Raw genomic sequence first — 25,844 nt, 5'->3', positions numbered from 1 at the left:
GATGCAAACTGCAAACTCTGCAACATGCAGGGGGCAATGCAGGCTGTGCAATGCAGGCTGTGCACAATGCAAAGTGCGGACTGTGCACAATACAAACTGCAGACTGTGCAACGTGCAGGGTGCAATGCAGGCAGTGCACGATGCAAACTGCAGGCTGTGCACGATGCAAACTGTAGGCTGTGCAACATGCAGGGTGTAATGTAGGCTGTGCACGATGCAAACTGCAAGCTCTGCAACATGCAGGGGGAAATGCAGGCTGTGCACGATGCAAACTGTGAGCTGTGCAACGTGCAGGGGGCAATGCAGGCTGTGCAATGCAGGCTGTGCACAATGCAAAGTGCGGACTGTGCACAATACAAACTGCAGACTGTGCAACGTGCAGGGTGCAATGCAGGCTGTGCACCGTGCAAACTGCGGGCTGTGCAACATGCAGGGGGCAATGCATGCTGTGCACAATGCAAACTGCGGGCTGTGCACCATGCAGGGTGCAATTCAGGCTGTGCACGATGCAGACTGCAGGCTGTGCATGATGCAAACTGCAGGCTGCACAACATGCACGGTGCAAGGAGCAGTGTGCACAATGGAAGATGCAATGCGCGCTGTGCACAATGCAAGGCTGCAATGTAGGCTATGCACAATGCAGAGCGCAAGAAACAATGTGCAAACTGCAAGGCTGCAACGCATGCTGTGCACAAAGCAAGGCTGAAATGCACGCTGTGCTCCACGCAGCCAGTAATGCACAGCTTGCACACACCATGCACACCATTGCACACCTTTGCACACCATGCAGCATTGCACACCATGCAGCATTGCACTCCGTGCACACCATTGCAACCCATGCACACACACCACTGCACACCATGCACACCATTGCACACCATTACACACCATGCACCCCATGCATGCAGCAATGCACAGCACTGCACAGCATGAAGTGCTGCACACATGCTGTGCAACTCAAATGCACACCATGCACTCCATGCACCATGCACGCAGCAGTGCACACCTTGCACACCACTGCACAGTATTGCACACACACACCATTGCACACCATTGCACACCATTGCACACCATTGCACACACATTATTGTATGCCACTGCACACCATTGCACACTACTGCACACCATGCACACACACCACGCACACCATGCACACCATTGCACACCATTGCACACCACTGCACACACACCACGCACACCACTGCACACCATGCACAACATCCACACCACTGCACACTACTGCACACCATGCACACACACCATGCATACCACTTCACACCACTGCACACAATTGCACACCATTGCATGGCATTGCACACCATGCACACACACCATGCACACCATTGCACACCATTGCACACCATTGCACACCACTGCACACCATGCGCACCATGCACACACACCATGCACACACACCATGCACACCATGTACACCATTGCACACCACTGCACACCATGCACACACACCACACACACCATGCACACCATTGCACACTGCTGCACACCATGCACACAACTTTGCACACCATGCACACCATTGCACACCATGCACACCATGCACACACACCATGCACACCATTCTACACCATGCACACCATTGCACACCATTGCACCCCATGCACCCCATGCACACACACAATTGTACACCACTGTACCTCATGCACCCCATGCACGCAGCAACGCACAGCACTGCACACCATGCACACAGTGTGCACACTGTTGCACATCTTTGCACACCATTGCACACCATGCACACAGTGCAAATTCACCTTGCACACCGTTGCACACCTTTGCACAACATTGCACACCATTGCACATCCCTTTCATCCCATTGCACACCGCTGCACAGCATTGCACAGCATTGCACACCATGCACACACACTGCCCACACCATTGCACAGTGTTGCACACCCAGCTCACTGTACACCGTTGCACACCATGCACACCACCACGAAGCATTGCACACCGTTGCGCACACACCATTGCACAGCATGAAGCGTTGCACACCATTGCACACCGTTGCACACCATTGCACACACACCATTGCACAGCACAAAGCATTGCACACTGTTGCAAACACACCATTGCACAGCATGAAGCATTGCACACTGTTGCAAACACATCATTGCACAGCATGAAGCATTGCACACTGTTGCACACCTTTGCACACACACCATGCACACACACCATTGCACATCGTTGCACACCCTGCTTGCTGCACACCATTGCACACCGTGCACGCACACCGTTGCACACCATTGCACACAAACCATGCACAACGTTGCACATCGTTGCACACCCAGCTCACTACACACCATTGCACACCATGCACACACACCATGCACAGCATTGCACAGCATGAAGCATTGCACACCATGCACACACACCGTTGCACACCATGTGCTACTAGCTCACTGCACATCATGCACACCATTGCACACTCATCGTTGCACATTATTGCACTCCCAGCTCACTGCACACCCTTGCACACCATTGCACACCATGCACACAATGCATACACCATTGCACACCATTGCACACACAATATTGCACACCGTTGCACACTATTGCACACGATGCACTCGCACCATTGCACACCGTTGCACACGATGCAAGTGATGCAAACGATGCACACACACTGTTGCACAGCATTGCACACTATTGCACGTGATGCACACAATGCACACACAACATTGCACACAATGCACACAACGCACACACACCTTGCACACCATTGCACACCATTGCACACACACCACTGCACACTGCTGCACACGACGCATGTGATGCAAACGATGCACACACACTGTTGCACACCATTGCACACCATTGCACGCTGTTGCACGCGATGCACACACACCGTTGCACACCTTGCACACAATTGCACACCGTTGCACACCTTGCACACCATTGCACACGACACACACACACCATTGCACAGCATTGCACAGCATTGCACACCACTGCACGCACACCATTGCACACTGCTGCACATGATGCACGTAATGCAAGTGATGCACACACACTGTTCCACACCATTGCACACCGTTGCATGCACAGTTGCACACTGTTGCACGCGATGCACGCAATGCACACACACCATTGCACACCATTGCACACCATTGCACACGGCACGCATGCACCGTTGCACACCTTGTGCTCCATTGCACATAATGCACATGATGCGCACACACTGTTGCACACCACTGCACAGCGTTTCACACCTTGCACACCGTTGCACACGATGCACACTACGCGTACACCGTTGCACACCATTGCACACCGTTGCAAACCTTGCACACCATTGCACACAATGCACACCATTGCAAACCGTTGCACACGACGCACACACACCGTTGCACACCGTGGCACACCATTGGACATCGTTGCACACGATGCACACAATGCGCACGCACCATTGCACACCATTGCACACCGTTGCACACCGTTGCACACCGTTGCACACATTGCACACCGTTGCACACGATGCACACTACGCGCACACCGTTGCACACCGTTGCACACCTTGCACACCATTGCACACAATGCACACCTTGCACACCATTGCACACGACAAGCACACACCGTTGCACACCTTGCACACCATTGCTCACGATGCACACGACGCGCACACACCGTTACACACCGTTGCACACCGTTGCACGCCGTTGCACACCATTGCACACCATTGCACACGATGCACACGATGCGCACACTGTTGTACTACATTGCACACCATTGCAAACCTTGCACACCGTTGCACACGATGCGCACACACCGTTGCACACCATTGCACATCATTGCACACCATTGCAAACGATGCACACGATGCGTACACACCATTGCACACCTTTGTACACCTTGCACACTGTTGCACATGGTGAACACTACGTGCACACCATTGCACGCCGTTGCACACATTGCACACAATGCACACCTTGCACACCATTGCACACGACGCGCACACACCTAGCACACCGTTGCGCACGATGCACACTATGTGCACACCATTGCACACCGTTGCACATCGTTGCACACGATGAACACTACGCGCACACCGTTGCACACTGTTGCACACCGTTGCACACATTGCACACCGTTGCACACGATGCACACTATGCGTACACCGTTGCACACTATGCGTACACCGTTGCACACCATTGCACACCTTGCACGCCATTGCACACAATGCACACCTTGCACACCATTGCACACGACAAGCACACACCGTTGCACACCTTGCACACCATTGCTCACGATGCACACGACGCGCACACACCGTTACACACCGTTGCACACCGTTGCACGCCGTTGCACACCATTGCACACCATTGCACACGATGCACACCGTTGCACACGATGAACACTACGCGCACACCGTTGCACACCATTGCACACCGTTGCACACGATGCACACTATGCGTACACCGTTGCACACCATTGCACACCTTGCACGCCATTGCGCACAATGCACACCGTTGCACACCATTGCACACGATGCACACGACGCGCACACATCGTTGCACACCGTTGCACACCTTGCACACGCCGCACTCCCGCCCTTGCACGCCTTTGCACACTCAGCTCACCTCACGCCCCGCCCCTTTGGCCCCGCCCCCCTTGGCCCCGCCCCCCATCCCTCTGATCCGCCCCCCCCGCCCCCCCCCCGTCCCTCCGTCCCTCCGTCCCCAGCCCAGGGTGCAGCGCCGGGCAGGTAACGAAGGGGGGGGTTGGGGGGGGGGGGAAACGGGGGGGGGGACGGACACATGGGGCCGTTACTTTGGGTTTGGGGGGGGCGACAGGGAGACATGGGGAGGGGGGGGGGACACGTGGGTTTAAGCTGGGGGGGGACATGGGGAGGACGTGGGGAGGACTTATGGGGCCACGTAGGTCTGTTCCTTTGCGCTGGGGGGGCGGGGGGGGGCGGGGGGGGGCATGTAGGTCTGTTGGTTTGGGCTGAGGGGACTTGGTGACATGGGGGGGGGGACATGGGGACATGGGGACAGGGGGACAGGGGGACGTGGGGCAGGGGAACATAGAGAGGGGGACATGGGGGGGACATGGGGGGCCATATAGGTCTGTTCCTCAGGGCTGAGGGGGGACATGGAGAGGACATGGGGGGGGGGGGCATGTAGATCTGTTCCTTTGGGCTGGGGGGGGACTTGGTGACGTGGGGGGGGACATGGGGAGAGGGGGACATGGGGGGGACATGGGGGGCCCATGGGGGGCCATATAGGTCTGTTCCTTTGGGCTGGGGGGACTTGGTGACATGGGGGGGGACATGGGGACGGAGGACAGGGGACATGGGGACAGGGGAACATAGAGAGGGGGCATGGGGGGGCCATATAGGTCTGTTCCTTTGGGCTGGGGGGGGGGGACACATGGAGAGGACATGGGGGGGGCATAGAGATCTGTTCTTTTGGGCTGGGGGGGGACTTGGTGACATGGGGGGGGACATGGGGACAGGGGGACAGGGGGACATGGGGACAGGGGAACATAGAGAGGGGGACATGGAGGGGGACATGGGGGGCGATATAGGTCTGTTCCTCTAGGCTGGGGGGGACATGGAGAGGACATGGGGGGGGGGGCATGTAAATCTGTTCCTTTGGGCTGGGGGGGGACTTGGTGACGTGGGGGGGGACATGGGGACAGGGGGACATGGGGGGCCCATGGGGGGCCATATAGGTCTGTTCCTCTAGGCTGGGGGGGGACATGGAGAGGACATGGGGGGGGGGGGCATGTAGATCTGTTCCTTTGGGCTGGGGGGGGACTTGGTGACGTGGGGGGGGACATGGGGACAGGGGGACATGGGGGGGACATGGGGGGCCTTATAGGTCTGTTCCTCTGGGCTGGGGGGGGGACAGGGAGAGGACTTGGGGGGGGGCATGTAGATCTGTTCCTTTGGGCTGGGGGGGGACTTGGTGACGTGGGGGGGGACATGGGGACAGGGGGACATGGGGGGGGACATGGGGGGCCTTATAGGTCTGTTCCTCTGGGCTGGGGGGGGGACAGGGAGAGGACTTGGGGGGGGGCATGTAGATCTGTTCCTTTGGGCTGGGGGGACTTGGTGACATGGGGGGGGACATGGGGACAGGGACATGGAGAGGCCATGGAGGGGCCATGTAGGTCTGTTTCTTTTGGCTGGCGGGGATGTGGGGTTGACATGGGGGGGGACACACATGGGGCCTTTGGGGGGGGGCACACGTGATTCTGTTACTTTGGGCTGGGGGGGTGATAAGGGGGGGGCGTGGGAATAGGGGGACATGGGGATGACATGGGGACAGGGGGACACAGAGTCATGGGGGGGGGACATTGGGGGGGGGGACACACTGTTCCTTTGTCTGTGCCTTTGGGCTGGGGGGGGGGGGGGGCATGAGAACATAGGAACATGTGGGACGTGGGGGGGGACACGTGGGTCCATCAGTTTGGGCTTGGGGGGGACGACAATGTTGGGGGGTGATGGGGGGGACAGGGGGACATAGAGGGGAGGACATGGAGTCATGGGGGGGGGACATGGGGGGAGCGTATAGGTCTGCTGCTTTGGGCTGGGGGGGCATGGGGACATAAGGGGGGGGGGCACAGGAGTCCGTTACTTTGGGCTGGGCTGTGGGGGGGGACATGGGGGGGGGGGGACGGACATGGGGATATGGGGGGCATATGGGTCTGTTCCTTTGGGCTGGGGGGGAGGAGGGACATGGGGGAGTGACATGGGGGACATAGGGACATGCGGGGGGGGGGAATGCGTGGGTCCATTACCTTGGGCTGGGGGGGCATGGGGTCGGGGGGGGGACGTGGGGGGGGACATGGGGGGGGGGGCATATAAGTGTGTTCCTTTTGGCTGGGGGGGATGGGGGTGGTATGGGGACAGGGGGACATAGAGGGGGGGACATGGAGTTTTGTGGGGTGGACATGGGGGGGGGGACACGTGGGTCAGATTCTTTGGGTTGGGGGGGAGACGAGGGGGGGGGGATATTGAGGTTGGGGAAATAGAAGGGGAGACGTGGGGGGGGGACATGGAGTCGTGGGGGGGACATTGGGTGGGTATGGGGGGGGGACACATTGGGTCTGTTGTTTTGGGTTAGTGGAGACATGGGGGGGGGGACATGGGAACAGGGGAACATAGAGGGGGGGGACATGGGGGGCCCACGGGGGGCCATATAAGTCTGTTCCTTGGGGCTGGGGGGGCACTTGGTGACATGGGGGGGGACATGGGGACAGGGGGACATGGGGGGGACATGGGGGGCCTTATAGGTCTGTTCCTCTGGGCTGGGGGGGGGACATGGAGAGGACTTGGGGGGGGGCATGTAGATCTGTTCCTTTGGGCTGGGGGGACTTGGTGACATGGGGGGGGACATGGGGACAGGGGGACATGGGGGGCCCATGGGGGGCCCATGGGGGGCCCATGGGGGGCCATATACGTCTGTTCCTTTGGGCTGGGGGGGTACTTGGTGACATGGGGGGGGGCATGGGGACAGGGGGACATGGGGGGGACATGGGGGGCCATATAGGTCTGTTCCTTTGGGCTGGGGGGGGGGAGACACATGGAGAGGACATGGGGGGGGGGCATAGAGATCTGTTCCTTTGGGGTGGGGGGGGACTTGGTGACATGGGGGGGGACATGGGGACATGGGGACATGGGGACATGGGGACAGGGGGATGTAGAGGGTGGGCATGGGGGGGTGACATGGAGTCATGGGGGGGGACGTGGGGGGGGGGAACGTGTGGGCCTGATTCTTTGGGCTGGGGGGACATGGGGACATGGGGGGGGGGGTCACACCCCCTGTGGGGGGGGGGCATATGGGGTCAGGGGGACGTGGGGGGGGGGCATATGGGTCCATTCCTGTGGGCTGGGGGGAGGACATGAAGGGGGGGACACGGGGGGGGGGGGGGGGGGGGACACGTGGGTCTGTTCCTTCCCTCCCCCCACACCCTCGAATAAAGAGGAGGGGTCCGGGGGGGGGGGGGGGGAGGCAGAGGGCAGCCCTATGGGGGGGGTTCTGGAGTGGGGGGGGGCAGGTGGCAGATGGGTGTCTCCTTCCTCCCCCCCCTTCCCCCCCCGTGTGCCAATCAGTAGCAATTAATTAGCGGCCGCTCATTGAGGGAGTGGGGGTGGGGGAGGGGTGTCCATATGGCACCGGGGGTGGGTGAACCCCCCCCCCCACCCCATAGCATGGCCCTCATCAGGCTGAGTGGGGGGGGGGGGGGGCACAGATGGGGGGTGGGAGGGGGGGGGGACAGGAGGGTGTTGGGGGGGGGGGACAGGAGGGGACAATGGGGACAAGAGGGGATGGGGGGGATGAGGGGGGGGGAAAGGAGGGGATAAGGAATGGGGGGTGGGGGGGTGACAGGATGGGGACATCGTGGGGCAGAATGAGACAGGGAGGGGGGGGGACAGAAATGGGACAGTGGGGACGGGGGGGGGGGCGAGAGGGGGCAGTGGGAGACAGAATGGGATGGGGGGACAGGAGGGGGACAGAAGGCGATGGTGGAATGGGGTGAAATGGGGTGGGACAGGAGGGGACAGAGGGGACAGCATGGGGGGGCAGGAGGAGACAGACTGGGGGCAGTGGGGACAGACGAGGGGACAGGAGGGGACACGGATGGGACGGGGATGGGGACAGGGATGGGGACAGGGATGGGACAGCGATGGGACAGGGATGGGACAGGAATGGGGACATGGATTGGGGACAGGGATGGGACAGGAATGGGGACATGGTTGGGGACAGGGATGAGATGGGAATGGGGACATGGTTGGGGACAGGGATGGGACAGGAATGGGGACATGGTTGGGGACAGGGATGGGACGGGAATGGGGACATGGATGGGGACAGGAATAGGAGAGGGATGGGGACATGGATGGGGACAGGGATAGACATAGGGATGGACAGGGATGGGACAGCGATGGGGACAGGGATGGGACATGGATTGGGGACAGGGATGGGGACAGGGATGGGGACATGGACTGGGGACAGGGATGGGACATGGATGGGACAGAGTTGGGGACAAGGACGGGACAGGGATGGAGACAGGAATGGGACATGGGTGGGGCAAGAATGGGGACATGGATGGGACAGGGATGTGACATTTCTGGAGACAGGGATGGGGCATTTCTGGGGACAGGGATGGGGACACGTTTGGGGACACAGAGGTGGGGACATGGATCGAACAGGGATGGGACAGGGATGGGACATGGGTGGGACAGGAATGGGGACAGGAATGGGACAGGGATGGGACAGGGATGGGACATGGATGGGACATTTCTGGGGACAGGGATGGGGACAGGGATGTGACATTTCTGGAGACAGGGATGGGGCATTTATGGGGACAGGGATGGGGACACGTTTGGGAACACGGAGGTGGGGACATGGATGGAACAGGGATGGACAGGGATGGGACATTTCTGGGGACAGGAATGGGGACAGGAATGGGAAATGGATGGGACAGGGATGGGACATGGATGGGACATTTCTGGGGACAGGGATGGGGACAGGAATGGGACAGGGATGGGACAGGGATGGGACAGGGATGGGACATGGATGGACATGGATGGGACATTTCTGGGGACAGGGATGGAACACATTTGGGGACATGGATGGGACAGGGTTGAGGATAAGGATGGGACAGGGATGGGGACATGGATGGGACAGGGATGGACAGGGATGGACAGGGATGGGACATTTCTGGGGACATGGATGGGGACAGGGATGGGGACATGGACTGGGGACAGGAATGGGACATGGATTGGGGACAGGGATGGGGACAGGGATGGGGACAGGGATGGGACATGGACTGGGGACAGGGATGGGACATGGATGGGGACACTTCTGGGGACATGGATGGGACAGAGTTGGGGACAGGAATGCGACAGGGTGGGACAGGGATGGGACATGGATGGGACATTTCTGGGGACAGGGAAGGGGACAGGGATGGGACAGGGATGGGACACGGGTGGGACAGGAATGGGGACAGGAATGGGACAGGGTGGGACAGGGATGGGACATGGATGGGACATTTCTGGGGACAGGGATGGGGAGACGTTTGGGGACATGGATGGGACATGGTTGGGGACAAGGATGGGACGGGAATGGGGACAGGGATGGGGACAAGGATGGGACATGGATGGGACATGGATGAGGACAGGGATGGGGACAGGGATGGGGACAGGAATGGGACAGGGATGGGGGCAGGGATCGGACAAGAATGGGGACAGGAATGGGACAGGGATGGGACAGGGATGGACATAGATGTGACATTTCTGGGGACCGGGATGGGGACACGTTTGGGGACATGGATGGGACAAAACTGGGGACAGGGATGGGGACAGGGATGGGACATGGATGGGACATGGATGGGACATTTCTGGGGACAGGGATGGGGACACGTCTGGGGACAGGGATGGGACAGGAATGGGGACAAGAATGGGACAGGGATGGGGACAGGAATGGGACATGGATGGGGACAGGGATGGGACAGGGATGGACATAGGGATGGGCAAGGGTGGGACAGCGATGGGGACAGGGATGGGACAAGAATGGGGACAGGAATGGGACAGGGATGGACATAGATGGGACATTTCTGGGGACAGGGATGGAACACATTTGGGTACATGGATGGGACAGGGTTGAGGATAAGGATGGGACAGGGATGGACAGGGATGGACAGGGATGGGACATTTATGGGGACAGGGATGGGGACAGGGATTGGAAATGGATGTGACATGGATGAGGACAGGAATGGGGACAGGGATGGGGACGGGAATGGGACAGGGATGGGACAGGGATGGGGACATGGATGGGGACATGGGCGGGACATTTCTGGGGACAGGAATGGGAAATGGATGGGACAGGGATGGACATGGATGGGACATTTCTGGGGACAGGGATGGGGACACATTTGGGGACAGAGATGGGACGGGGATGGGGACAGGGATGGGACAGGAATGGGGACAGGGATGGGACAGGGATTGGGACATGGTTGGGGACAGGGATGGGACGGGAATGGGGACATGGATGGGGACAGGAATAGGAGAGGGATGGGGACATGGATGGGGACAGGGATAGACATAGGGATGGACAGGGATGGGACATGGATTGGGGACAGGGATGGGGACAGGGATGGGACATGGATGGGACATGGATGGGCATAGGGATGGACAAGGATGGGACATGGATTGGGGACAGGGATGGGGACAGGGATGGGGACAAGGATGGGGACAGGGAAGGGGACAGGGATGGGACAGGGATGGACAGGGATGGGGACATGGATGGGGACACGTCTGGGGACATGGATGGGACAGAGTTGGGGACAAGGACGGGACAGGGATGGAGACAGGGATGGGACAGGGATGGGACATGAATGGGACATGGATGGGACAGGGATGTGACATTTCTGGAGACAGGGATGGGGCATTTCTTGGGACAGGGATGGGGACACGTTTGGGGACATGGATGGGACAGGGATGGGGACAGGGATGGGACAGGGATGGGACATGGATGGGGACAGGGATGGGGACAGGGATGGGGACAGGAATGGGACAGGGATGGGACAGGGATGGGGACATGGATGGGGACATGGGCGGGACATTTCTGGGGACAGGAATGGGAAATGGATGGGACAGGGATGGACATAGATGTGACATTTCTGGGGACCGGGATGGCGACACGTTTGGGGACATGGATGGGACAAAACTGGGGACAGGGATGGGGACAGGGATGGGACATGGATGGGACATGGATGGGACATTTCTGGGGACAGGGATGGGGACACGTCTGGGGACAGGGATGGGACAGGAATGGGGACAAGGATGGGACAGGGATGGGGACAGGAATGGGACATGGATGGGGACAGGGATGGGACAGGGATGGACATAGGGATGGGCAAGGGTGGGACAGCGATGGGGACAGGGATGGGACAAGAATGGGGACAGGAATGGGACAGGGATGGACATAGATGGGACATTTCTGGGGACAGGGATGGGGAGACGTTTGGGGACAGGGATAGGGACAGGGATGGGACATGGATGGGACATGGATGGGACATGGATGAGGACAGGGATGGGGACAGGAATGGGACAGGAATGGTACAGGGAAGGGATAGGGTGGGACAGGGAAGGGACATTTCTGGAGACAGGGATGGGGCATTTTGGGGGACAGGGATGGGACACTTTTGGAGACATGGATGGGACAGGGATGGGGACAAAGATGGGACATTTATGGGGATATGGATGGGACATGGATGGGGCAGGGATGGGACAAGAATGGGGACAGGAATGGGACATGGATGGGACAGGGATGGACAGGGATGGGACAAGAATGGGGACAGGAATGGGACATGGATGGGACAGGGATGGACAGGGATGGGACATTTCTGGGGACAGGGATGGGGACACATTTGGGGACAGAGATGGGACGGGGATGGGGACAGGGATGGGACAGGAATGGGGACAGGGATGGGACAGGGATTGGGACATGGTTGGGGACAGGGATGGGACAGGAATGGGGAAAGGGATGGGACAGGGATTGGGACATGGTTGGGGACAGGGATGGGACAGGAATGGGGAAAGGGATGGGACAGGGATTGGGACATGGTTGGGGACAGGGATGGGACGGGAATGGGGACATGGATGGGGACAGGAATAGGAGAGGGATGGGGACATGGATGGGGACAGGGATAGACATAGGGATGGACAGGGATGGGACATGGATTGGGGACAGGGATGGGGACAGGGATGGGACATGGATGGGACAGGGATGGGCATAGGGATGGACAAGGATGGGACATGGATTGGGGACAGGGATGGGGACAGGGATGGGGACAAGGATGGGGACAGGGAAGGGGACAGGGATGGGACAGGGATGGACAGGGATGGGGACATGGATGGGGACACGTCTGGGGACATGGATGGGACAGAGTTGGGGACAAGGACGGGACAGGGATGGAGACAGGGATGGGACAGGGATGGGACATGAATGGGACATGGATGGGACAGGGATGTGACATTTCTGGAGACAGGGATGGGGCATTTCTTGGGACAGGGATGGGGACACGTTTGGGGACATGGATGGGACAGGGATGGGGACAGGGATGGGACAGGGATGGGACATGGATGGGGACAGGGATGGGACAGGGATGGACACGGATGGGTCATTTCTGGGGACAGGGATGGGGACACATTTGGGGACAGAGATGGGACAGGGATGGGGACAGGGATGGGACAGGAATGGGGACATGGATGGGACATGGATGGGACATGGATGGGACAGGGATGGGCATAGGAATGGACAGGGATGGGACATGGATTGGGGGCAGGGATGGGGACAGGGATGGGGACAAGGATGGGGACAGGGATGGGGACAGGGATGGGACAGGGATGGACAGGGATGGGGACATGGATGGGGACACGTCTGGGGACATGGATGGGACAGAGTTGGGGACAGGAATGCGACAGGGTGGGACAGGGATGGGACATGGATGGGACATTTCTGGGGACAGGGATGGGACACATTTGGGGACAGGGATGGGACAGGGATGGGGACAGGGATGGGACAGGGATGGAGACAGGGATGGGGACAAGGATGGGACAGGGATGGGACAAGAATGGGACAGGAATGGGACATGGGTGGGGCAAGAATGGGGACATGGATGGGACAGGGATGTGACATTTCTGGAGACAGGGATGGGGAATTTTTGGGACAGAAATGGGGACACGTTTGGGGACAAGGAGGTGGGGACATGGATGGAACAGGGATGGGACAGGGATGGGACATGGGTGGGACAGGAATGGGGACAGGAATGGGACAGGGATGGGACATGGATGGGACATGGATGGGACATGGATGAGGACAGGGATGGGGACAGGGATGGGGACAGGAATGGGACATGGAAGGAACAGGGATGTGACATGGATGGGGACAGGGATCGGACAAGAATGGGGACAGGAATGGGACAGGGATGGGACAGGGATGGACATAGATGGGACATATCTGGGGACAGGGATGGGGAGACGTTTGGGGACATGGATGGGGACAGGAATGGGACATGGATGGGGACAGGGATGGGACAGGGATGGACATAGGGATGGACAAGGATGGGACAGGGATGGGGACAGGGATGGGACAAGAATGGGGACAGGAATGGGACAGAAATGGACATAGATGGGACATTTCTGGGGACAGGGATGGAACACATTTGGGTACATGGATGGGACAGGGTTGAGGATAAGGATGGGACAGGGATGGACAGGGATGGACAGGGATGGGAACAGAGATGGGGACATGGACTGGGGACAGGGATGGGACATGGATGGGACAGGTGTGGGCATAGGGATGGACAGGGATGGGACATTTATGGGGACAGGGATGGGGACAGGGATTGGAAATGGATGTGATATGGATGAGGACAGGAATGGGGACAGGGATGGGGACAGGAATGGGACATGGAAGGGACAGGGATGGGACAGGGATGGGGACATGGATGGGGACATGGGCGGGACATTTCTGGGGACAGGAATGGGAAATGGATGGGACAGGGATGGACATGGATGGGACATTTCTGGGGACAGGGATGGGGAGACGTTTGGGGACATGGATGGGACAAAACTGGGGACAGGATGGGACAGGGATGGGGACAAGGATGGGACAGGGATGGGGACAGGGATGGGACAAGGATGTGGACAGGCATGGGGAGACGTTTGGGGACATGGATGGGACATGGTTGGGGACAGACCCGGAGGTGGGGACACGGGGACATGGTGGGGCCGTGGGTGGCAGTGCCAATCGCTGTCCTTGGCCGCAGGCTGCCACCCAGGGCCCGTCCCCATCCCCGTCCCCGTCCCCATGGCCGCTCCGTCCTGCCGGGCCCTCCTGGCCGCCTGCCTGGCGCTGGCGCTGGGGACAGCGGGTGAGCGGGGACATGGGGACATTGGGGGGTGGGGGTGGGGGGGACACCAGGGTGGGTACACGAAGAAATGGCGACCCGAAGGGATGGAGACATCGGGATGGGGACCCCAAAGGTTGGGGACATTGGGATGGGAATATTGGGGTGGAGAACTCGAGGAATGGGGACAATGAGGATGGGGACACCAAGAAGTGGGGACACGGAGGTGGGGAATTGGGGACTGTAAGGGATGGGGATCCGAAAGGATGGGGACCCCAAGGAGTGGGGAGCTGGAGGGATGGGGACATCGGGAGGGGGACCCTGAGAAATGGGGACATCGGGTTGGAGAACTCAAGAGATGGGGACGCTGAGATGGGGACCCTGAGAAATGGGGACTCTAAGGGATGGGGATCCGAAAGTGAGGAGCTGGAGGGATGGGGACATTGGGATGGGGACACCAGGAAATGGGGACATTGGGATGGAGACCCCGAGAAATGGGGACATTGGGATGGGGACCCCAGGAAATGGGGACATTTGGGATGGGGACCCCAGGAAATGGGGACATTTGGGATGGGGACCCTAAAGAAATGGGGACATTTGGGATGGAGACCCTGAGAAATGGGGACATTGGGATGGGGACCCCAGGAAATGGGGACATTTGGGATGGGGACCCTGAGAAATGGGGACATTGGGATGGGGACCCCAGGAAATGGGGACATTTGGGATGGAGACCCTGAGAAATGGGGACATTGGGATGGAGACTCCAAGAAATGGGGACATTGGGATGGGGACCCCAGGAAATGGGGACATTGGGATGGGGACCCTAAAGAAATGGGGACATTGGGATGGGGACCCCGGGAAATGGGGACATTGGGATGGGGACCCTAAAGAAATGGGGACATTGGGATGGGGACCCCGTGAAATGGGGACATTGGGATGGGGACCCTAAAGAAATGGGGACATTGGGATGGGGACCCTGAGAAATGGGGACATTTGGGATGGGGACCCTAAGAAATGGGGACATTGGGATGGGGACCCTAAAGGATGGAGACCCCGAGAAATGGGAACCTGAAGGGATGGGGACATTGAGGTGGGGACCCTGAGAAATAGGGACATTGGGATGGGGACCCTAAAGGATGGGGACCCGAAGAAATGGGGACATTGAGGTGGGGACACTAATAGGGACATCGGGATGGGGACCCTAAAGGATGGAGACCCTGAGAAAGGGGGACATTGAGGTGGGGACACTGAGAAATAGGGACATTGGGATGAGGACCCTAAAGGATGGGGACCCCGAGAAATGGAGGCATTGGGGTGGAGACCCCAAGAAATGGGGACCCTCAGGGATGAGGACCCCAAGAAGTGGGGAGACTGAGACAGGGACCCCAGGAAATGGGGACCTGAAGGGATGGAAACATTGGGGTGGGGACCTGGGGGTGGAGATGGGGACCTGGGGGTGGGGACGTGGGGACCCCAATGACTGGGGGTGCTGGGATGGAAGTTGGGACACAGGGATAGCAATCCTGGGGGGCATCGTTGTGGGGATGGGGGCATGGAGACCCCAATGGCTGGAGACATGGGGATGGGGACTTGGAGACCCCAGTGGTTGGGGATGTAGGTTGGGGATGTGGAGATGGGGATCCCAGTGGTTGGGGATGCTGGGTGGAGATGGGGACATGGGGATCCCAATGGTTGGGGACATCGGGGTGGGGAGGTGGGGATCCCAATGGTTGGGGATGTTGGGGTGGGGTGGTGGGGACCCCAAAGGCTGGGGACGTTGGGTGGAGATGAGGACATGGAGACCCTGATGGCTGGGGACATCGGGGTAGGGAGGTGGGGATCCCAATGGTTGGGGACATTGGGTGTAGATGGGGACATGGAGACCCTGATGGTTGGGGACATTGGGGTGGGGAGGTGGGGATCCCAATGCCTGGGGACGTTGGGTGGAGATGGGGACATGGAGACCCTGATGACTGGGGACATTGGGGTGGGGAGGTGGGGATCCCAATGCCTGGGGACGTTGGGTGGAGATGGGGACATGGAGACCCTGATGGTTGGGGACATTGGGGTGGGGAGGTGGGGATCCCAATGGTTGGGGATGTTGGGGTGGGGAAGTGGTGACCCCAATGGTTGAGGATATTGGAGTGGAAATGGGGACACAGGGATAGCAATCCTGGGGGTATCGGTGTGGGGATGGGGGCATGGAGACCCCAATGGTTGGGGATGCTGGGTGGAGATGGGGACATGGAGACCCCAAAGGTTGGGGGTATTGGGGTGGGGAGGTGGGGATCCCAATGGTTGGGGATGTTGGGGTGGGGAGTTGGGGACCCCAATGGTTGGGGACGCTGGGGTGGGGTGGTGGGGACCCCAATGGTTGGGGACATCGGGGTGGGGAGGTGGGGAGCCAATGGTTGGGGATGTTGGGGTGGGGGTGCTGGGATGGAAGTTGGGACACAGGGATAGGAATCCTGGGGGGCATCGGTGTGGGGATGGGGGCATGGAGACCCCGATGGCTGGAGACATGGGGATGGGGACTTGGAGACCCCAGTGGTTGGGGATGTTGGTGTGGAGATGGGGACCCCAATGGCTGGGGATGTTGGGTGGAGATGGGGACATGGAGACCCCAAAGGCTGGGGACATCGGGGTGGGGAGGTGGGGACCCCAATGGCTGGGGGTGCTGGGATGGAAGTTGGGACACAGGGATAGCAATCCTGGGGGGCATCGGTGTGGGGATGGGGGCATGGAGACCCCAATATCTGGGGACATGGGGATGGGGACTTGGAGACCCCAGTGGCTGGGGATGTTGGTGTGGAGATGGGGACATGGGGACGTCCGTCCGTCCGTCCGGTCCGCGACGCAGCGCGGGACGAAGGCTGCGGCGCTTTTGGGAACGTGTTCACGGAGGTGACGGAGAACAGCGCGCACGGCACGTTGGTGGCACGGCTGCCCCCCGGGGGGGGGTCTGGGGGTCCCGCGCTGCAGCTCTGCCTGGAGGGCGCCGACGCAGAGTGGTTCTACCTGGATGGGAGCAGCGTGAGGCTGAACGCTTCCAACGGGCGCTGCCTGGACCGCGAGGTGGGCGGCCGCACACAGCGCCCTGAGACACACGAAGGCACCCGGGGTCTGCAGCCCTGCCCTATCCCACATCCAACCTGCGCCCATCCTATATCCTACATCCTGGGTCCGGCATCCGTCCCTGATCCCACATCCATGCTGCATCCATCCCTGATCCCACATCCATCCTGCATCCGTCCCTGATCTCACATCCATCCTGCATCCGTCCCTGATCCCACATCCATCCTGCATCCGTCCCTGATCCCATATCCATCCTGCATCCGTCCCTGATCCCACATCCATGCTGCATCCGTCCCTGATCCCAAATCCATGCTGCATCCGTCCCTGATCCCATATCCATCCTGCATCCATCCCTGATCCCACATCCATCCTGTATCAGTCCCTGATCCCATATCCACCCTACATCCGTCCCTGAACCCATATCCATCCCACATCCAACCTGCGCTCATCCTGCATCTTACATCCTGTATCCTACATCCTGTGTCCTACATCCGTCCCTGATCCCATATCCATCCTGCATCAGTCCCTGATCCCACATCCATCCTGCATCCGTCCCTGATCCCACATCCATCCTGCATCCGTCCCTGATCCCATATCCATCCTGCATCCGTCCCTGATCCCACATCCATGCTGCATCCGTCCCTGATCCCAAATCCATGCTGCATCCGTCCCTGATCCCATATCCATCCTGCATCCATCCCTGATCCCACATCCATCCTGTATCAGTCCCTGATCCCATATCCACCCTACATCCGTCCCTGAACCCATATCCATCCCACATCCAACCTGCGCTCATCCTGCATCTTACATCCTGTATCCTACATCCTGTGTCCTACATCCGTCCCTGATCCCATATCCATCCTGCATCAGTCCCTGATCCCACATCCATCCTGCATCCGTCCCTGATCCCACATCCATCCTGCATCCGTCCCTGATCCCATATCCATCCTGCATCCGTCCCTGATCCCACATCCATGCTGCATCCGTCCCTGATCCCAAATCCATGCTGCATCCGTCCCTGATCCCATATCCATCCTGCATCCATCCCTGATCCCACATCCATCCTGTATCAGTCCCTGATCCCATATCCACCCTACATCCGTCCCTGAACCCATATCCATCCCACATCCAACCTGCGCTCATCCTGCATCTTACATCCTGTATCCTACATCCTGTGTCCTACATCCGTCCCTGATCCCATATCCATCCTGCATCAGTCCCTGATCCCACATCCATCCTGCATCCGTCCCTGATCCCACAACCATCCTGCATCCGTCCCTGATCTCATATCCATCCTACATCCGTCCCTGATCCCACATCCATCCTGCATCCGTCCCTGATCCCATCTCCACCCTACATCTGTCCCTGATCCCATATCCATCCTGCATCCATCCCTGATCCCACATCCATCCTGCATCCATCCCTGATCCCACATCCATCCTCTATCAGTCCCTGATCCCATATCCACCCTACATCCGTCCCTGAACCCATATCCATCCCACATCCAACCTGCGCTCATCCTGCATCTTACATCCTGTATCCTACATCCTGTGTCCTACATCCGTCCCTGATCCCATATCCATCCTGCATCAGTCCCTGATCCCACATCCATCCTGCATCCGTCCCTGATCCCACAACCATCCTGCATCCGTCCCTGATCTCATATCCATCCTACATCCGTCCCTGATCCCACATCCATCCTGCATCCGTCCCTGATCCCATCTCCACCCTACATCTGTCCCTGATCCCATATCCATCCTGCATCCATCCCTGATCCCACATCCATCCTGCATCCATCCCTGATCCCACATCCATCCTCTATCAGTCCCTGATCCCATATCCACCCTACATCCGTCCCTGAACCCATATCCATCCCACATCCAACCTGCGCTCATCCTGCATCTTACATCCTGTATCCTACATCCTGTGTCCTACATCCGTCCCTGATCCCATATCCATCCTGCATCAGTCCCTGATCCCACATCCATCCTGCATCCGTCCCTGATCCCACAACCATCCTGCATCCGTCCCTGATCTCATATCCATCCTACATCCGTCCCTGATCCCACATCCATCCTGCATCCGTCCCTGATCCCATATCCACCCTACATCCGTCCCTGAACCCATATCCATCCCACATCCAACCTGCGCTCATCCTGCATCTTACATCCTGTATCCTACATCCTGTGTCCTACATCCGTCCCTGATCCCATATCCACCCTACATCCATCCCTGAACCCATATTCACCCTGCATCTGCCCCTGATCCCATATCCACCCTACATCCGTCCCTGATCCCATACCCATCCTGCATCCGTCCCTGATCTCATATCCATCCTACATCCGTCCCTGATCCCATATCCACCCTACATCCGTCCCTGATCCCATATCCATCCTGCATCCATCCCTGATCCCACATCCATCCTGTATCAGTCCCTGATCCCATATCCACCCTACATCCGTCCCTGAACCCATATCCATCCCACATCCAACCTGCGCTCATCCTGCATCTTACATCCTGTATCCTACATCCTGTGTCCTACATCCGTCCCTGATCCCATATCCATCCTGTATCCATTCCTTATCTCATATCCACCCTACACCTGTCCCTGATCCCATATCCATCCTGCATCCATCCCTGATCCCATATCCACCCTACATCCATCCCTGAACCCATATTCACCCTGCATCTGCCCCTGATCCCATATCCACCCTACATCCGTCCCTGATCCCATACCCATCCTGCATCCGTCCCTGATCTCGTATCCATCCTTCATCCGTCCCTGATCCCACATCCATCCCTCAGCCATCCCTGATCCCATATCCATCCTATATCCATCCCTGATCCCACATCCATCCCTCAGCCATCCCTGATCCCATATCCACCCTACAACCGTCCCTGATCCCATATCCACCCTACATCCGTCCCTGATCCCATATCCACCTTACATCCATCCCTGATCCCATATCCACCCTACATCCGCCCCTGATCCCATATCCACCCTACATCCGCCCCTGATCCCATATCCACCCTACATCTGTCCCTGATCCCATATCCACCTTACATCCATCCCTGATCCCATATCCACCCTACATCCGCCCCGGATCCCATATCCACCCTACATCCGCCCCTGATCCCATATCCACCCTACATCCGCCCCTGATCCCATATCCACCCTACATCCGCCCCTGATCCCATATCCACCCTACATCCGCCCCTGATCCCATATCCACCCTACATCCGCCCCTGATCCCATATCCATCCTGCATCTGTCTCACATCCATCCCATCCCATCCCATCCCATCCCATCCGATCTCTGTTCTGTTTCCATCCCAAATCCATCCCATCTCTCTCCCACTCCTTTCCAATATCCCGTGTCTATCCCGTATCCATCCCATGTCCATCCCATGTCCATCCCATGTCCATCCCATGTCCATCCCATGTCCATCCTGTGTCCATCCCATGTCCATCCCATGCCCATCCCATGTCCATCCTGTGTCCATCCCATGTCCATCCCATGTCCATCCTGTGTCCGTCCCATGTCCATCCCATGTCCATCCCATGCCCATCCCTCTTCCAGTCTGTATCCATCCCACATCTGTCCCGTATCCATCCCATGTCCGTCCCATGCCCATCCCACATCCATCCCATGCCCATCCCTCTTCCAGTCTGTATCCATCCCGTATCCATCCCATGTCCATCCCATGCCCATCCCATGTCCATCCCATGTCCATCCCATGTCCATCCATCCCACCCCCCTGCACCCCCCGCCCCCAACCCGTTCCTTGTCCCCACATTCTGCCTGGACCCGGTCACCCCACAGCAGGCAGTGCACCCTATCCCCATCTGTGTGGTGTCCCCACCGTGTCCCCATCCGTGCAGTGTCCCCACTTTGTCCCCATCCATGCGGTGTCCCCACGGTGTCGCTGTGCCCCACAGGAGCTGGAATCCCCAGTGCTGATGGTGGCTCTGATCTGCGCTGAGGACGGCTCTGCTCCGGTACGGCATGTGTCCCTATGCCACCTCCTGTCCCCATGTCACCCCGTGTCCCCGTGTCACCCCCTATCCCCACAGGTGGAGTACCGGGTCATCGTGCAGGTCCTCAATGAGAACGACAACCGGCCCCGCTTCCGTGGGGACCCCAACCTCACCCACAATGTCAGCGAGGTGATGGGGGGTGGCCGTGGGGTGGGGGGTGGGGATGGGGTGGACGTGGGGACAATGGTGGGGACAGGGTGGACGTGGGGACAGGATGGACATGGGGACAATGGTGGGGACAGGGTGGATGTGGGGACAGGATGGACATGGGGACAGTGGTGGGGACAGGGTGGATGTGGGGATGGGATGGACGTGGGGACAATGGTGGGGACAGGATGTACTTGGGGACAGGATGGACATGGGGACAATGGTGGGGACAGGGTGGAGGTGGGGACGGGATGGACATGGGGACAGGATGGACATGGGGACAATGGTGGGGACAGGGTGGATGTGGGGATGGGATGGATGTGGGGACAGTGGTGGGGACAGGGTGGATGTGGGGACAGGATGGACATGGGGACAATGGTGGGGACAGGGTGGATGTGGGGATTTGGGGACACCTGGCCAGGTTTGGGGACCCCTGACCGGGTTTGGGGACACCTGGCCAGGTTTGGGGACACATATCCATGTTTGGAGACACCTGGCCGGGTCTGGGGACACCTGGCCAGGTTTGGGGACACCTGACTGGGTTTGGGGACACCTGGCCGGGTCTGGGGACACCTGGCCAGGTTTGGGGACACCTGACTGGGTTTGGGGACACCTGGCCGGGTCTGGGGACACCTGGCCAGGTTTGGGGACACCTGACTGGGTTTGGGGACACCTGGCCGGGTTTGGGGACGCATATCCATGTTTGGAGACACCTGGCCGGATTTGGGGACACCTGGCTGGGTTTGGGGACACCTGGCCGGGTATGGGGACACCAGGCCGGGTTTGGGGACACATATCCATGTTTGGAGACACCTGTCTGGGTTTGGGGACACCAGGCTGGGTTTGGGGACACCTGGTCGGGTTTGGGGACACCTGGCCGGGTTTGGGGACACCTGACTGGGTTTGGGGACCAATATCCATGTTTGGGGACACCTGGCCGGATTTGGGGACACCTGGCTGGGTTTGGAGACACCTGTCTGGGTTTGGGGACATCTGACTGGGTTTGGGGACACCTGGCTGGGTTTGGGGACACATATCCATGTTTGGGGACACCTGGCCGGGTTTGGGGACTCCTGACCGGGTTTGGGGACACATGGCCGAGTTTGGGGGCACCTGACCGGGTTTGGGGACACCTGACGGGTTTGGGGACACCAGGCCAGGTTTGGGGACACATAACCATGTATGGAGACACCTGGCCGGGTTTGGGGACACCCAGATGGGTTCGGGGATGCATATCCATGTTTGGAGACACCTGGCTGGGTTTGGGGACACCTGGCCGGGTTTGGGGACCAATATCCATGTTTGGGGACACCTGGCCGGGTTTGGGGACACCTAGCTGGGTTTGGGGACACATGGCCAGGTTTGGGGACACCTGACTGGGTTTGGGGACCAATATCCATGTTTGAAGACACCTGGCCGGATTTGGGGACACCTGGCCATGTTTGGGGACACCTGTCCGGGTTTGGGGACACATGGCCAGGTTTGGGGACACCTGACGGGTTTGGGGACACCAGGCCAGGTTTGGGGACACCTGGCTGGGTTTGGAGACACCTGGCCGGGTTTGGGGACACCTGGCTGGGTTTGGGGACACCTGACCAGGTTTGGGGACACCTGGCCAGGTTTGGGGACCAATATCCATGTTTGGAGACACCTGGCCGGGTTTGGGGACACCTGGCCGGGTTTGGGGACACCTGACCGGGTTTGGGGACACCAGGCCGGGTTTGGGGACACCTGGCCGGGTTTGGGGACACATGGCCAGGTTTGGGGACACATATCCATGTTTGGGGACACCTGGCTGGGTTTGGGGACACCTGACCGGGTTTGGGGACACCTGGCTGGGTTTGGGGACACCTGACCAGGTTTGGGGACACCTGGCCGGGTTTGGGGACCAATATCCATGTTTGGAGACACCTGGCCGGGTTTGGGGACACCTGACCGGGTTTGGGGACACCTGACGGGTTTGAGGACACCAGGCCGGGTTTGGGGACACCTGACTGGGTTTGGGGACACATGGCCAGGTTTGGGGACACATATCCATGTTTGGGGACACCTGGCTGGGTTTGGGGCCACCTGTCCGGGTCTGGGGACACATATCCATGTTTGGGGACACCTGGCTGGGTTTGGGGCCACCTGTCCGGGTCTGGGGCCACCTGTCCGGGTTTGGGGACACCTGGCTGGGTTTGGGGACACCTGGCTGGGTTCGGGGACACCAGGCCAGGTTTGGGGACACGCGGTGCCCCGCAGCTGGTGGCCGTGCACTCGGTGGTGTTCAGCACTCAGGCGGAGGACGCGGATGGGGACACGCTGATGTACGTCATCGACGGCAGCTCGGTGGGTGCCAGGGCAGGGGAGGGGACGGGGGGGGGGGGGGACACGTCGGGGACAAATGGCGCTCAGGTGTCCCCGTGGTGTCCCCAGCCCGATGCTCGCTTCTTCCGCATCGACCTCCCGAACAGCGGCCGCGTGGTGCTGGCGCGGCCCCTGGACTTTGAGAGCCGGCAGAGCCTGGAGGTGGTGGTGACCGCGGTGGTGAGTGGCCCCGAGTGTCCCTAAAGTGTCCCCAGCATGTCCTCGATGTGGCCCCGATGTGCCCCCAGTGTGTTGCCAACATGACCCCAACGTGCACCCAATGTGACCCTAGGGTGTCCCCAGTGTGTCCCCAGGGTATTCGCACTGTGTCCCCAACATGTCCTCAATGTGTTCCCAACATGTCCCCAATGTGTCCCCAATGCGTCCCCAACGAGTCCCCAGTGTGTTCCCAACATTTCCCCATTGTGTCCCCAATGTGTCCCCAGCGTGTCCCCAAAACATCCTCAATGTGTCCCCAGTGTGTTCCCAACATTTCCCCATTGTGTCCCCAGGGTGTCCCCAATGTGTCCCCACTGTGTCCTCAACATGTCCCCAACGTGTCCCCAAAACACCCTCATCGTGTCCCCAGTGTGTTCCCAACATGACCCCAATGTGTCCCCAGTGTGACCCCAGGGTGTCCCTGATGTGTCCCCACTGTGTCCTCAACATGTCCCCACCATGTCCCCATTGTGTCCCCAACGTGTCTCCAACGTGTCCCCAAAACATCCTCAATGTGCCCCCAGTGTGTTCCCAACATGACCCCAATGTGTCCCCACTGTGTCCCCACTGTGTCCTCAACATGTCCCCAACGTGTCCCCATTGTGTCCCCAATGTGTCCTCAGCGTGTCCCCAAAACATCCTCAATGTGTGCCCACTGTGTTCCCAACATGACCCCAACGTGCACCCAATGTGGCACCAACGTGCCCCAATGTGTCCCCAACATGTCCTCAATGTGTCCCCACTGTGTCCTCAACATGTCCCCAACGTGTCCCCAATGTGTCCCCAAAACATCCTCAATATGTCCCCACTGTGTTCCCAACATGACCCCAATGTGTCCCCAACGTGACCCCAACGTGTCCCCAGTGTGTCCCCAATGTATTCCCACTGTGTCCCCAACATATCCCCAGTGTGTCCCCAATGTGTCCCCAAAACATCCTCAGTGTGTCCCCAGTGTGTCCCCAATGTGTCCCCAAAACATCCTCAGTGTGTCCCCAGTGTGTCCCCAGTGTGTCCCCAATGTGTCCCCAAAACATCCTCAGTGTGTCCCCAGTGTGTCCCCAGTGTGTCCCCAATGTGTCCCCACTGTGTCCCCAATGTGTCCCCAAAACATCCTCAATGTGTCCCCAGTGTGTTCCCAACAT

The 25,844-nt window shown here is 59.2% G+C and overlaps 1 protein-coding gene across 1 annotated transcript; it reads left to right on the top strand.

Moving 5' to 3' along the window:
- Positions 1-17,688: 17,688 nt before the first annotated feature.
- On the top strand, positions 17,689-24,663 carry LOC306957650 (protocadherin beta-13-like; the record flags this gene model as incomplete). The annotated part of the gene is made up of 5 exons (XM_079551125.1): positions 17,689-17,949; positions 21,889-21,948; positions 22,024-22,116; positions 24,379-24,465; positions 24,553-24,663. Coding segments are annotated over 5 exons (612 nt in total), but the record flags the coding sequence as incomplete, so codon positions are not given.
- Between the last annotated feature and the right edge of the window lie 1,181 nt (positions 24,664-25,844).

This window comes from Tetrao urogallus (genome assembly GCF_951394365.1).
Source record: "Tetrao urogallus genome assembly, contig: scaffold_143, whole genome shotgun sequence".
Taxonomy (NCBI): Eukaryota; Metazoa; Chordata; class Aves; order Galliformes; family Phasianidae; genus Tetrao; species Tetrao urogallus.
This window is presented reverse-complemented; position numbering and strand designations above follow the sequence as displayed.